This window comes from Oreochromis aureus, linkage group 7, assembly GCF_013358895.1.
Source record: "Oreochromis aureus strain Israel breed Guangdong linkage group 7, ZZ_aureus, whole genome shotgun sequence".
Lineage (NCBI taxonomy): Eukaryota > Metazoa > Chordata > Actinopteri > Cichliformes > Cichlidae > Oreochromis > Oreochromis aureus.
This window is the reverse complement of record NC_052948.1, coordinates 14,059,386-14,074,229: the sequence shown is the minus strand read 5'-3', so window position 1 is coordinate 14,074,229 and position 14,844 is coordinate 14,059,386. Positions and strand designations below refer to the sequence as shown.

Sequence of the window (14,844 nt, the reverse complement as noted above, 5' to 3'; positions counted from 1 at the left end):
AAATCTCAATAAAAGACTTGGAGGAGAGGGGTGGGTATGATTATCTTACAGTGGAACGCCAGAAGTTTGATTGCAAATGGACAAGGGTTCAAAGAATTCATCAAAAAATGCAAAAAGAAACCAGAAATAATCTGTATTCAGGAGACCTGGCTTAAACCTACTTTGGATTTTGTTATTAAAGGTTATGATGGTGTCTGGAGAGATAGAAAAGAGGGTAATGGAGGAGGATGTGTAACATTTGTAAAGCTAGGAACCCAATATAGAGTCCTAGCTATGGGAACAGAATATTTTGTAATGAAAATCTGGCCAAGAAATGGCAGCATCAGAGTGGTCAATGTTTTGAATCCGGGTAACAAACTGTTATCAGTAGCGGAACTTTGCACATATTTAAGTGGAAAAGTACTTTGGTGTGGGGACTTTAATGCACACAGCACATTATGGGGTAATTGTAATGATCAGAATGGAGCAGTGATTGAGGGATTGATAGAGATAATAAAAAAAAATTATGTGTCTGAATGATGGAAGTGGTACAAGAGTGAATGTTAGAACAGGTGCAGAATCAGCAAGTGACATTACATTAGTGTCAGACTCACTGGCAGGTATTCGTTCATGGCAGGTAATAAAAAAGACAACAGTAGGCAGTGACCATTATCCTATAATGACTGAGATAGAGCTGAGTGTAGAGAAACATAATATAGGGGGTGTGCAGAAGTGGTGTTTCAGTAATACAGATTGGGATACATTTAGATTAGTTAGTGAAATGCAAAAGATTGATATGAATGTTGGGGTTGGTGATTTAAATTATCCTATTTATAAGGCAGTTTTAGAGGCAGCAAACTGGGTGATAAAGAGGAAAGAAGGGAAAAGAAGATTGTATGTTGTTGGACAAAGGAGTGTGATAAAGTGGTTAAATAAAGCTTTGAAGTTATTAAAGAGGAATCGCAGTTTTCAGAATTTCATTGAATATAAAAAATTACAAGCTAAGCTAAGAACCATTAAAAATGCAAAGGGACTTCTGGAGGGGTTTTAGTAATTCAGTAGGGAGGGAGACAAAAAATACACAATGTTTGGTCAATGATTAGAAGGATGAATGGTATAAAAAGGGAGTATGGATATCCAATCTTGAGAGATGGAAAGGCAACAGCGGTAAAAGATGAGGAAAAGGCAAAACCTTTGTTAAAATCCATAGTTCAGGCAATGTTAGTGAAGAAGGGCAAAGTGGAAGAGAAAAGACAACCATAAGGATTTACTGAAACAAGTAGAAGATACAGATGGTTTATTAAATATTACTTTTACAAAGTCAGAATTGAATCGAGTTCTTCGGAAATCCAAATTATAAGCACCGGAAAAAGATCAGGTTTACTATGACAAACCATCTTAGTGAGTCAACTAAAGATCTTTTGTTAGAGTTATATAACAGAGTTTGGGGTGGTGGGAAACTGCTGCAAAGCCGGAAGGAGGCTGTGCCCATAGGTAAACCAAGAAAGGATGATAAAAATCCAGGAAATTACAGACCTATAGCTTTAATATCTAATGTCTGTAAAATAAATGTGCAGTTGATAAGACAAATACAATGTTATTTTTACAAGGAAAAGAGTTGGTGAGGAAGTCAAGCTAAAGTTATATGGTGAAGAGTTAGATATAAGGGTAACATGGGCTGTACACATTCAGAGAATAGTGGATAAATGCAAAAAGGTATTAAATATAATGAGATGTTTAGTTGGGGTGGACTCGGGAGCGGATAGGAAGTCTTTGAGGGCCATACACACTGGGTTGATTAGATCAGTGTTAGATTATGGATGTATAGCATATAATTTAGTGGCTGACACAAGTCTTTTAAAGTTAGACTTCAGTCAGTATCAGGCACTAAGACTCTGCACAGGTGCTTTTAAAACAACCCCAACAGCAGCTTTACAGGTAGAGATGGGTGAGATGCCACTAGGAATCAGAAGAAAACAGCTAACACTCAGTTACTGGGCAAATCTACAGGGACATGGACAGGATCACCCACAGAAGAGGTACTGAAACCTTGCTGGGAGAAAGTGCATTTAGTTTAAACTCGCATTTGAGTATTATAATTATGTACAAATATATACAGATGCATCAAAGAATACAGCCAGTCAAACCAGTGTAGCATTTGTTGATCCGCAGTTTAAAGTCAAAATAGGGAAAAGGACCAATGATGGACTGTCGGTATACACTGGAGAAATGCTCACAATTCTGTTAGCTGTTCAGTGGATAGAAGACATGAGGCCGTTACAATCAGTCATTTATTCAGACTCAAGCTCGTCATTGGCCAGTGTAGCCACTCGGAAAGTAGAGCAGATGTTCTAACAGAAATTCAGCAAACACTTTACATAATACAAATGACGGGACTTACAGTTGTCTTTTTATGGATTACGGCTCACTATGGAGTAAAAGCAAATGAAATGGCAGATAGAGCTGCGAAGGAAGCCACAAAACATGGGGTAGTTGACCTGGCTATTAACTTCTGTAAGACAGAGATAAAGAGTATTGTAAAGCAAGAAATGAAGAAAAGATGGGAGAAACAGTGGGAGGGGGAAAGGAGGGGACTCTCCTATAAAATTCAGCATAGAGTAGGAGAAATGAGAACCACAGGAAGGTGTAGGAGAGAGGAGGTGGTGCATATCGAGAATAAGACATACTGGTTTGAACACTACACTATTAATGATAGGGAAACATAATACAGGGAAATGTGACTACTGTGGAGAAGAGGAAACTAGAGAACAATTTATATTAATTACACTGTCAGAAGTATCAGGTGGAGAGAAGACAACTGAACCAAAACCTCAGAAACATAAAAATGAAGCTAGATCTTATTGATTTACTGCAAAAGGTCTCAAGAAGTAAAAGTTATCAGGCCTTAATTCAGTTTTTAAAAGAGAGTAAATTGTTTGGGAGGATTTGAGGGGTTTTTTGGTGGCGGTAATGCATCGTTCACTTGTTTGCCAACCGCCAATCAAATTTAAAAGAAGAAGTGGCGTCGAGGTGGAGGGAAGATTTAAAACTAGACAAATAGAAACGGTGAATTCAGCATGGTACCACGTTACAATGACGAGAGAAGTGTAAGTACAGGTTTATATTATATATGTTGCAGGCAGGCTATATTGTTTGTGTGTATTGCCCTGTCACTAAATGGTGAATTTAAGTTTAAGGAGTTAACAGCGGATGTTGACTCTCTGCTTTACCATTAGCAGGGGGCTAATTAGCCGTATCAAATAGTAATTAATGGCTAACGCTTACAATTCTGTTTGAATTGTGAATGACTTTGTATTTATTTACTTTTACAGGAAGGGTAAAAACCCCCACAGCCCTCCTCCAAAAAACCCTCCAGCAACCAGACGGACCCTGTTGAGGTGAGTGTCCCTGAATTCTTAAAGAAGGTCAACTCGGCAAACAGCACAGATGTGAATCTCATAGATTCCAGTGGGTGGAAAAAAAATTCCAGTGGTGGAGTGTTTAAACCTAGAGTGGAGTAATTTACTGACAGAGTGAAAATTCTTCTGGACACTTTCTCGTCAACCTGACTGTGAGCCCACAGTTTCGCTCTACAGCCATCAGTTTTCTTCCTCAAAGGCAACAGATTTAGACTTTTTGATCTGGAAGTGTTTTATTGAGAGGCGTGCCACCTGACTGCCATCTAACTGAGGTTTTTAACTTGAAGACAGCAGTGAAACTTGCTGTGATGTATGGTTTGGAGACATTGGCACTGACAAAAAAGATGGGAGGCAGTACTGGAGGTGGCAGAGTTAAAGATGTTAAGATTTTCATTGAGAGTGACCAAAATGGCCAAGAATAGAATTAGTACATCAGACAGACAGCTCAGGTTGAGCTGTTTGGAGGCTCCAAAATAACCCACCTGTTTAAAAACTACTTCGATGGAGAGCGAAAAGTTAGAATGGTTGTCTGTGTCGATCCCAAGACTGATGACTATGAGTAAACCCTGGTAACTTGACCCCACCCTCTTACTTTGTGTCTTTTTAATTAACCCGAAATTTTATTTATGTATTTATTTTCTTCTGACATATAAAAATGCTCTGTTTGTGCAGCTTTTGATGCAGTTTGCAGAGATGACCCAAGAGGTGGAAGTGGCCAGGCCAGTGGACAGACCAATCTGTGGCGCTACTCCAGGCCGTCATCATAGAAACCAGGCATTCAAAGATGAGCTGCCTCTGAGATTGGAGGAACACAGTGGCCCAATAGATCCTGGTAAAAAAAATTATACTGTGCTTAAGTTTTCATTTATTTATTTATTTAACACCCTGTTAATCAAGCGATTAGCCTAAATGTAGGCGCACTGAAGTTTTACACTCAACCTTTAAAACAGAGCAACACCAAGTGTATAATGAGGGTTTTTTTCCACTTCTGGTAATTGTTGATATATTTAATAATCCACTGGACACATTTTTGTGTGCTTCCAAATTCACATAAAACTGAGGTTATTGTACTCGTCCTTCAAAATCTTAGAAACATGGTGTCCAGCCAGGTACTTGATACTGGATAACATTACCTTGACCTCCTGTAACACTGTGAGGAATCTTGGGAGTAATTTTTGACCAGAATATGTACTTTATTGCACATATTAAACAAGTAAAGTAAAATTTTATTTATATAGCACCTTTCAAGACAAAGATCACAAAGTGCTTCACACAGAAATGTAGGACTGCTTTCTTGCATTTGTGCAATATCTCTAAAATTAGAAATCTCCTCTGTCAGAGTGATGCTGAAAAGTTAGTTCATGCATTTGTGACTATGACTCTTGTAATTCATTAGCAGCTTGCCTTAGAAGCTCCCTGAAAAGCCTTCAGTTGATCCAGAACAGTGAGAGTGCCAACAGCATCTCGGATGAGGGCATATTTGCTTTTGTGGAACCAGCTCCTAGTTTGAATTTGCTTTTAGGATTAGGCTTAAAACTTTCTTATAGTTTGGTTTTCATCAGATGACCGTAAACCGTCCCTTAATTATGCTGCTTGTTTATGCTGCAATACGTCTTGGCTGCTGTGGGCTTCCCATGATGCACTGAGTAATCTTCTTCACTTACCTCTTTTCACTCTCTTCCACAGAACATCTCTTATGCTGTCTTCCTCCCCTCATCCACTCATTCCTCTTCCTATTAAATGGAAGTTTTCCTTCCCACTGTCACGAGTTGCTTGTGAATTGTGTATTAAACGGCCAGAAGTGTCAGGATAATGCATCATTTCCCTGAAATTACAACAATGATTTAGATGATACTTCAAAATAACAGCCCAAATAAAATGGCTGCACAGTGGCAGCTTTTAGATGGACTTTTCATTTTCATTTTATCATCTCAAGGAGAATTGTAGTTGGAGGTGGCTGTAGCTCAGAAGGAAGAGCAGGCCATCTGCTAATCGCAAGGCTGGTGGTCCAAACCCTGGCTGCTTCAGTCTGAATGCCAAATATCCTTGGGGAAGATACTTTGAGCGCTCAGCGTACAAAAGTGCTATATAAGAACCAGTCCATTTACCATAGTTAACTGTAGCGACATTTAAAGTATTATTCAGCCTTGTATTCACACTTTTAGAAAACTCTGGCATGTGTGTAAAGGTTTAATTTGAAAATGAGAGAATGCATTATTTTTCAAGAAGTTCTTTGGAAACACAAAACATGCAAATTAACAGACAAGCTAAACTCTTGCAAACATAATTTCCATCAAAATTAACAGAATTAATCTGAACTACTTCTGTGTCAGTGTTTTAACAGTGGGGTATTGTGTATGATGATTATTAAAAAGTACACAATTGCTTTAAGGACATGTGATTCTTTGTCTTCTGTAGACATGCCTGCTGCTGCAAACCCTCTGATCCTCAGTCTCCCATCTCTACCCTCCTGCGAGCTGACTGACCCACACGATGACATCACCCTGCCCAGGTTGATTGAAGCCCTGAAGAACAGGCAGAGGATCAAGCAGATGCTGATTGAAGAATGCAGTAAAACAGGTGTCTGTTCTCTTTCTTTCTTTTTTTTTTTTTAGCTCACCTGATACTTTTTGGCTTTGAAGGATCAGTTTTGGAATAGTTTTCTTTCTCTTGGCTCACATTTCTCTTGATGTTATTTCAGCCAACATGATCAAGTCTGTGCTTCAGGAACTGGATACCGGCCTAATTTCCAAAGACAACTTTATTCAGGAACAAAACGGCAAACTGTTAGAAAAAGACAAAATCATCCAAGGCAACAAAGCAGAGATTGAACGTTTAGAGAAGAAATCAAAGATGCAAGAACACAAGGTGGGAGACTAATCCATTCACGCTGAAGATTTGAAGGTTGTCACTTTTTTCTTTTCTTATGTCTCACATGTCTCTGTTTCAGATTGACATCCTGCAGAAAACAACTAAAATCTTTGAAGATGACAAGCGCTCGCTGCAGCATGAGCTGGGAACCAGAGAGCAGAGGCTGCAGAGGGAGCTGTCAGAGAAGAGACGCATGGAGCAGCGCCTGCATGGCGTGATCTCGGACACCCAGTTCAAGTGGGAGAAAGAATGTGTGAGTTTCAAATATCTTTTTTTTCCCCTTTTATTCAACAATATATAGATTTTCAATAAAGACCACAAACAATAAAGAGACCTACTTTGGTAGTAAGATCTAAATTTTACACACATTTCAGTTTTGCAAACAGCACTTGTTGGTCATTGTTTTAGTTTTTATAGTGGAAGCTAATTTGTCTTATTCACGCAACTTGGATAATATTGCATTTGAACATTTTGCAATATCCTCACTGTGCAGGAGAGACGTGTTAATGCACTGCAGCTTGAAATGCAAAATAAGCTGTGGGTGAAAGACGAAAAGCTGAAGCAGCTCAAGGCCATCGTGACAGAGAGCAAGACTCCAGGTCGCCCTGAACCTCCACCCCGTCAGACGCAGCCACAGCCACAGCATCAGCCCCGTTCTCAGCGACCCTCCAAAGAGGACCGCCTACCACCAAAGAGATCAGCCTCACCCTCACCTGTCCCTGTATGTTGTGCTTAAAAACCTTAATGATGAATGTTTTTAAGGGAGTTGAATGGTATTCTGCCCATTCAAAGTTAAATTCTACTGCACTTGTCTCTCTTAATCTACTAACATCACTAATCCCAGTGCCACAGCAGCAGGCAGGTTATCACAAACACCTCATGCATATGATCATGTAGTCCTTCAGCAGTTAACTACCACTGTGAAACTGAGGAAATTACATTTCTGGTGATTGTGTAAAAGAGTTATTTTGATGCTGTAGATTTCTCAGTAGGTTAGTCTAAATTGATTGGTCTGAATCTATAGTTTGAAAAATCAAAGATGATAAATTTACAACAAATAAGACAAACTGTAAAATGAATTATGTTGCAGATAAATTTGCATCAACTCACAGATCATTTTAGCTCAGCTTTGGTAAATATACATTTCAGTGTTCATGTTTTTCACCGGCTCTTTGTACCTTATGTAGTGTACTTTACTTAGGTACATAAAGTGGTTGCTGTATTTGATTACATTAGACTTTAAATGTGTCCCGTTCCTATAACATCTAATTTTTGCATGTCTAACTGTGACCGTTTAGTCTTTCCATTTCACTCTCCAGTGCTCAGTCGATTCCCCTCACGTCAGTCTAGAACCAGAGTCAGAGTCAGGCAGTGCTGCTAGCGATGAGGAGGATGAGATGAACCCAAGGCCCGTCTGCCCCGTCCCCAGCAGAAGTACCTTTTTGTCTGTGGCTAGATCTGCACGTGAGGAACAGGCAGCTCAGGACAGCATGCAGGATTACAGTTCCCCTAGTACACCCACAAGAACACTCACAAGACCCCAGGCTTCAACGGGCACTTCAGTCAGCCTGGCCAGGAGGAGAGCTGTGTGCTTGAGCAGAGTGGATGAGAGAGACTGCTTCCCTTCCCCTTCGTTTCATGTAGACCTAATTGAAAGAAGTTACAGGGTCAGTGAGTTAGCTAAAGGCAGCAGCATGAGGTTGTGACGTGTCAGGACTTTGGTTCCTACAAGTTTAGAGTGTGGGGTATCCCGCCCCCCCAAAATGTATAAGTTTCATGATTTCTTTCGTCAAGCTTCATAATGCTTTGTCAAGTTCTGTGTTTTTGTTCACTCTGTTGGATTTTTTTTTTTTTTTTCCCCCTTTTAAACCGTTTTCCCATTGATCTGTTCAGACGACAACACCAGTACGCCCACTGCACCGTCGTTCCCGCTCTGCTGGTGGGGAGAAGTGGGTGGACCACAAGCCATCGTCAAGCATGGACTTGGGCACAGTTTTGCAGCCAGTCATTCCCAACGCCATCCAGGTGTCTGCACCCAGCGAGAAGGCTCTGTCCAAGTGTGACAGATACGTGCTAACGCACCAAGAAGTTGCCTCCGACGGCGAGATACAGACCAAACTTATAAAGGTCAAGTATGCAGCACAGCATATTACTGACATTCAGAATGATATATTTGGTTGCACTTCCTTACTCACGCAGACATTACATTTATATTAGCAAGTTTTCAGCAAACCAGCAGCATATTTGCCAACTTGAGTTTGAGTCAGTTTGGTTTTGTAGCTGTTTGTTTGACACTTTGCTCAAATAAGTTTGTCAGTTTTAAGAAGTGAATTTAAATAATTTCTATAAAGTGGTTCTCAGTGACTGGCGACCTGTCCAGGGTGTACCCCGCCTCTCGCCCTATGACAGCTGGGATAGGCTCCAGCGCCCCCCGCGACCCTGGAAAGGATAAGCGGAAGCGAATGGATGGATGGATGGATGGTTCTCAGTGTTCTGTTGCATGATTGTAGTAGCGTGCATGCTTATCATTAGAAAGGAAACTCTTGTGATGGTTAAATTACTGATCACAAGAAGGGCTTCGCACTGTATTAAATATTAAATAATAACAAAGTTATCTAATGGTGATTGTTTTTGTTTTGTTTTTTTCCTTTAGGGCGAGGTCATCAAAACAAGAGGAGGCGGGCAAGCTGTCCAGTTCACTGACATTGAGACACTGAAACAGGAGCTCACTACAGTCCCAAGGTAATAAATTTGTAATTATAAAAATGCCTTGAATTTGCACCCTAAAAAAATGTTTAACATTTTTAGATGTGTTAGCTGACAATATAATGTTCCATATGGTGAGCTGGATTTCTGGATACTGCAACATTATCAAAAAACAAATAATACTTTTCTTCTTCTTAATGGAAAATAAGACTTAACTACCAAGTTTATTTCCATTCTTGAATGTTATAATCGATGTGTTGCTGAGGTTTAAATATATTTCACTCTGTAATAACAGGATAACGAAAAAAACTGGGGTTTGCTTTCTGTGCTGGCCTTGTTCTAGAGTCTGTCTTTGACTGAGATCAACTTGACAGCTCAGTTGAGTTAAAACACATCTCTTATTCTATGTAATGCAGAACAGCAGGACACAGCATCGGACATGTTGATTATCATATTTCACTACTGCTGTCAATTTTGTATCCAGTTAAAAAAACAAAACATGTCAATATTGTTAACAATGATTCACTCGGTTTTCTGTTACAGGTGAAGAAAACCCTAAAAGCTGCTGACAGATCAACAGTGACCACTCCCCTTTATCCTCACCTGGCTGTTGTGTAATAATAAAAATAATATTAATAATAAAATTTATTTAAAAGAGCCTTTCAAGACACCCAAGCACACTTAACAAGAGAATAAAACACATAGTAGAACAATGACAAAACAAAGAACAATAAAACAAAAAAGCACAAGATAAAATAAATGAACATTAGGTTCACAGTGAATATGCAGATTTGAACGGATGGGTTTTGAGTTGAGATTCAAACTGGGGGAGAGAACCAATGTTTCTTACATCTGGGGTCGAAAGTTCCACAGCCTGGGAGCAGAGAAACTGAAAGCTCTGCTTCCCATGGTGCTGAGGTGGAAAGAAGGCACAGCAAGCTGGATAGAAGAGGTAGTGCTTAACAGGTCAGAAAGGTAAGGAAGGGCAAGGTTATGAATGGCCTTGAAGGTGAGCAGAAGAAGTTTGTATAGTATTCGGAATTTCACAGGGAGCCAGTGAAGTTCCTGAAGAACGGGTGATGTGCTGGTAGGAGGGGGTTCTGGTGATAATCCGAGCAGCGGAGTTTTGAACCAGTTGAAGCTTATGGAGGGATTTTTGGGGGGAGACCATGCAAGAGAGAATTGCAATAGTCAATGCGGGAAGTAACGAGAATGGGCGTAGACTGGGTGGAAAGAAGGACGTAATCGGTTAATGTTGCGTAGATGGAAATAGGCAGAAGAGGTGAGATTACTGATGTGAGATTTCTAGCATAGTGAACTGTCTAGGATGACACCAAGGCTCTTAACCTGAGGTGAAGGGAAAACTGTGGAGTTATCAATAGTGAATGAGAAATGATTTGGCTTCAAAAGGTTGGATTTAGTGCCAATAAGGAGGATTTCAGTTTTATCCTCATTGAGCTTAAGAAAATTAGAGCTGAACCAGGATTTTAATTCGGATAGGCATTCTCTAAGGAAAAAAGGTGGGAGGGAAGAATCAGGCCTGCAGGAGAGATATAACTGGATGTCATCAGCAAAACAGGTAAATTGAAGATCAAATTTGATTCCCTAGAGGGAGGATGTATATTATGAAGAGAAGATGGCCTAAGACTGAACCTTGGCGTACACCATAAGTGACTGGGAATAGACAAGAGCAGAATGATTTAAGTTGAATAAACTGGGAGCGGTCAAAGAGATAAGATTGGAACCAGGCTAGGGGTGTGTCGGAGATGCCAAGAGAGGAAAGTCTGTTTAGAAGGATGGAGTGAGAGATGGTGTCGAAGACTGAACTCGGATCCAAAAGGACGAGAATGTTAAGAAGACCAGAGTCAGCTCAGAGTAAAAGATAATTAGTAACTTTAAGTAAAGCAGTTTCTGTACTATGACATGAGCAAAAATCAGATTGAAATCTCTCGTAGATATTATTATTAACCAGGTGTGAATGAAGTTGAGCTGCAACTGTTTTTTCAAGTATTTTAGAAATGAAGGGTAGATTAGAAATCGAACGGAGGTTGTTAAAGTCATAGGCTCCAAGGAAGGTTTTTTCAGTAGGAGTGACTGAAGCAATCTTGAATAAGGAGGGAACGATACCGGTGGTGAGTGAAGAGTGAATGATAGCAGAGATGAGTGGGAGTATGGAAGAAAAGCAGGATTTCACAAGCCATGTAGGTATAGGATCAAGATGACATGAGGCGGGCTTTGATTTACATATGAACTCAGAAATATCAGGAAGATGAAAAGTGGAAAAGGGCTCAAAATGGAGAAAAGGTTCTGAAGAGGGGGTAGACACAACATTCGAACTGTGTTGCTGGTGAATGCTATTAATTTTTGTAATGAAGAACAACATCAGGGAGTTACAGGTTTCAGAAGAATAGAAGTGTACATTGGGGGGTTGAAGAAGTTTGTTTAGAAGCGAAAATCCTGGTGTTACCCTCATAAGAATAATACCTGAGTAGAAGTTTTGTTTGGCCTGGTTGATGGAATCTTTATACTGGAGTACATGACATTTATAGATTTCTGCATCAACAGTTAAACCAGATTTCTTATATCTAGTTGCCGAGCTTTGGCCTTCAGTGCTTAGAAGTCAAACCATGGAGCAGAACAAGCGAAGGAAACAGAGTGGGTTTTTACAGGAGCCAGAGAATCAAGGACATTGAGTAAACAATTATTATAATTATGGGTGGGAATTTAACGCGTTAATAGCGATTGATTAATTTGAAAAAACTAATGCGTTAAAACAATTAACGCATTTAATTGCACTTTGCATTCCAAGCAAAGGGGAACTTTTGTCAATGCACGATGCACACAGCTACAAAAATGAAGAATCAGAAGATAGCACGTTGCTAGGACTGATCAGAGGCAAATTTCATTTCAAAAGACTACCCGATGGAAGCCTTGATAAAAGTGTGGTTTTGTGCAAACTGTGCAAAAAGAGTTTGCATACCACCAAAGCACTTCAACCTTAATGTATCATCTAAATGTATAACATGTTGCAACAAGCAGAAACTGTGGGAGCTGTTAGTGTTAGCAGTTTGAGTACCAACAAAAGGTGTCGGCACCCCAAACTTGATGAAATGACGGGCTTCAGGGACAAAATTAGTAAGTCAGTATCGGAACTCTGGACTGTAGACCACTATCGGCGGTAGACGATAGGGGGTTAGAAAATCTGCTACACTAAGCGTCAGGTGATCAAATTTAATAGCTTTATGACACCTAAAAGCAAGCAAAATTAGATGCATTACAGAAAGCGGACTTTGTGGCTCTTACTGGGGATCACTGGACTTCCGTTAGTAATTCTAATTACATGGGAGTCGCTGCACATATTGTTCATGTCAAAGACGGGACATGGAATGTACAGTGTTTTGCGCTGACTGTGGAGAAAACAAACACCAGAAACTATGCCGAAAACTGCGCTGATCTCTGCGCTGATATCTACAGGTTTGTGACTGAGCTGAGACATATGTCTCATGTTCAGTGGTTTTACCTGCTTTCTGCCATCTGCATCACACCATGGACCAGCCTTGAGGCCCTGCTGCAGGAACAGTGTGAAGATGCCACCACAAAGGAGCCAGCGAAGACAAAAAGCTGCCTCCTCTTGTCATTGTCTTTAGACTGTGATTCAGATGAGGAAGCCCTGTGTAACAGGGCCCTGGGTTTGTACAGAGCAGAATCCTCCATCAGCGAGACAGACTGCCCGCTGCAGTGGTGTTCCAGTCAAGCAGCAGCCCACCCATAGCTGTCTGTCCTGGGCCGCAAGTATTTGATTAGTCCTGCCATTTCTGTCCCATGTGAGAGACTGTTCTCACTTGCGGATCACATAGTAGCAAAAAAGAGAGCTGCCTTGAGCTCTAAAAATCCCATATGGAAAAGAAATATTATTATTATATGTATATTATATGCATTTTTCATCTATTGTATTTACCAACATCAAGAAGTCACAAGCAAAGATAGACCACACCATGGTCCATGTTTAAATAAGGAAAGTTTATTGATCAAAATTATTTATTAAACAAATAAACATAACAATTTTTTCACACCCCCAAAATAGAAGGTCATAATGAAGCAGTTCATTTTATTTTGTTGATTCAAGCTGCTCTTCATATTTTTGGCCACCAGATGTCACCAGAGAGGACTGTTGAAAGGCTTCGAGTAATGAAGCGCTTCAATGCTTCAGAAAGCTTCATTTGGCCATCACTACAGTAGCACCAGCGTTCAGGCTTGAGTGAAGTGAAGGCTGACGTCTGTTTTTTTTTGTTTTTTTTTTTTTTAAATATATTTAGTTCTACTGATGATATTTAAATGCTTTCAGTGTTTGTATATAAATATGCAGAAGAGTATATACATAGGTCACCAAAGCTTGTGTAAAATAACTTTATCTGTTTACTCAGATATATGCATCTTTAGTTACTGTGGCTCTACAGCTAAAAAAAATTCTGTTTGCACATATGTTACTCTGCACACGAGTTATTGTAAACCTGCCCTGTAATAATTTTTATCTCTTGTATACAGTTTGTCTGATTTGGTCAAATTAACTGAGCTTCAAGTTTGGAAAAAGTGTATTTGTCTTCATTTTACACCTTTCTCACTTTTCTTCACTAGATGGCAGCACAGGAACGCAAGACAATTATAAATCCTCAGTCACTGGGTGGATGACTGCAAGCAGGCCTCTAGTACTGCACTATTCTGTAGGCATGAGAACAATACACCACACAAAGAGGATCATATTTTTTTTTAGGTAAACAAATTTTAGACCTTGTTATTGTTTGTTTGTGTTTTAAAGAATCACTGACAGGCAGATATGGAGAAACAAATGTACATCTCACAATTATAAAATGAGATTTAATATTTCAGTGAGAGCACTGGGTGGCTGGAGTAGTGCAACATTCTGTCTACAAATACATTTAGATTTTAGTTTGCTGAGATTGCTTTTCTGTGCTTAATAAGATGCTCATTATATTAAACAGGGCACCGCTAGTGAGCGGACATCATGTGCTGCTGTTGTGGAAAAATAAACTGAGCATCGAAAACAAGCTGATTTTCTGAGAATTATTTCAAGAAACCTTTGCAAATTCATCAGTATGAATACTCTTTAAACCAGCACTGATACCCAAAAGAAAAATAATACCTCATTTATACATGTGTGTGTTTACAGTCTTTGTCTATTCCAGCTGTGGGGAGTTTTCTTCCTATATCTATGTAGGACCTGATAAAGACACACAAAGTGCCTCATGACCTTGAACACTGTTTATAATAAGGTGCTTTCTATCTTAACACTCTTTTCACACAAAGAAATAACTTCTTACAATACGGTCATAGAAGTTAAATTTCCACTTCACCATCTGTACTTTTTACACAGGCAGCCTCCTCCCCAAAATCAGTATTCCAGGCAGCGTGATTGCTTTTGAAGCAGACTATTTCCCGCTTTGTGCCACATTCAACTAACAGCAACTGTATCCTATGTGATGCTCCCAAGATTGTCTGAAGTTAATGGGAGAAAACAGCTTGAAGGGAAACAGAAAAATATGTGTCCAGTACAATACACCTGTAAATCTGGTAGAGTAGAACTTCAAGAAACAAAACCTCAGTACTCAAGTGAAGTACACGTACCTCAAAGCTTTTCTCAATTACACTATTTGAGGAAATTTGTTCTTTTTGTTGCTTTTGGCTGTGACGGACAGGCAACATATGATGTAAATTATAAGCAGACAGGAGTTTGAAAATACGAGTAACTGTCTTATGAGCCAAGCACCGCCGGTGTGATGACCAGCTGAAGCTAGTGGTATAGTCATCCAGGCTTTGAGTAGACAGTTGAAATCTCATCTACTACCAGTCT

At 39.7% G+C, this 14,844-nt stretch overlaps 1 protein-coding gene across 4 annotated transcripts; it reads left to right on the top strand.

Moving 5' to 3' along the window:
- Window positions 1-2,920: 2,920 nt before the first annotated feature.
- LOC116326211 (kinesin-like protein KIF23) lies at window positions 2,921-9,633 on the top strand. Of its 4 annotated transcripts, none has more exons than XM_039614995.1 (12): window positions 2,921-3,086; window positions 3,312-3,377; window positions 4,071-4,230; window positions 5,817-5,978; window positions 6,100-6,266; window positions 6,349-6,522; window positions 6,763-6,990; window positions 7,568-7,936; window positions 8,163-8,396; window positions 8,923-9,011; window positions 9,271-9,353; window positions 9,519-9,633. In XM_039614995.1, exons 3-11 carry the CDS (start codon window positions 4,077-4,079, stop codon window positions 9,329-9,331), a joined length of 1,638 nt encoding a protein of 545 aa, XP_039470929.1. In that variant the 5' UTR covers window positions 2,921-3,086; window positions 3,312-3,377; window positions 4,071-4,076; the 3' UTR covers window positions 9,332-9,353; window positions 9,519-9,633. The 4 variants fall into 4 exon arrangements, with proteins under 4 accessions (XP_039470929.1, XP_039470930.1, XP_039470931.1 ...); XM_039614996.1 differs by having other exon boundaries at window positions 2,925-3,086; window positions 7,589-7,936; window positions 9,519-9,632; XM_039614997.1 differs by lacking the exon at window positions 9,271-9,353 and having other exon boundaries at window positions 2,926-3,086; window positions 9,519-9,630.
- The last annotated feature ends 5,211 nt before the right edge of the window (window positions 9,634-14,844 follow it).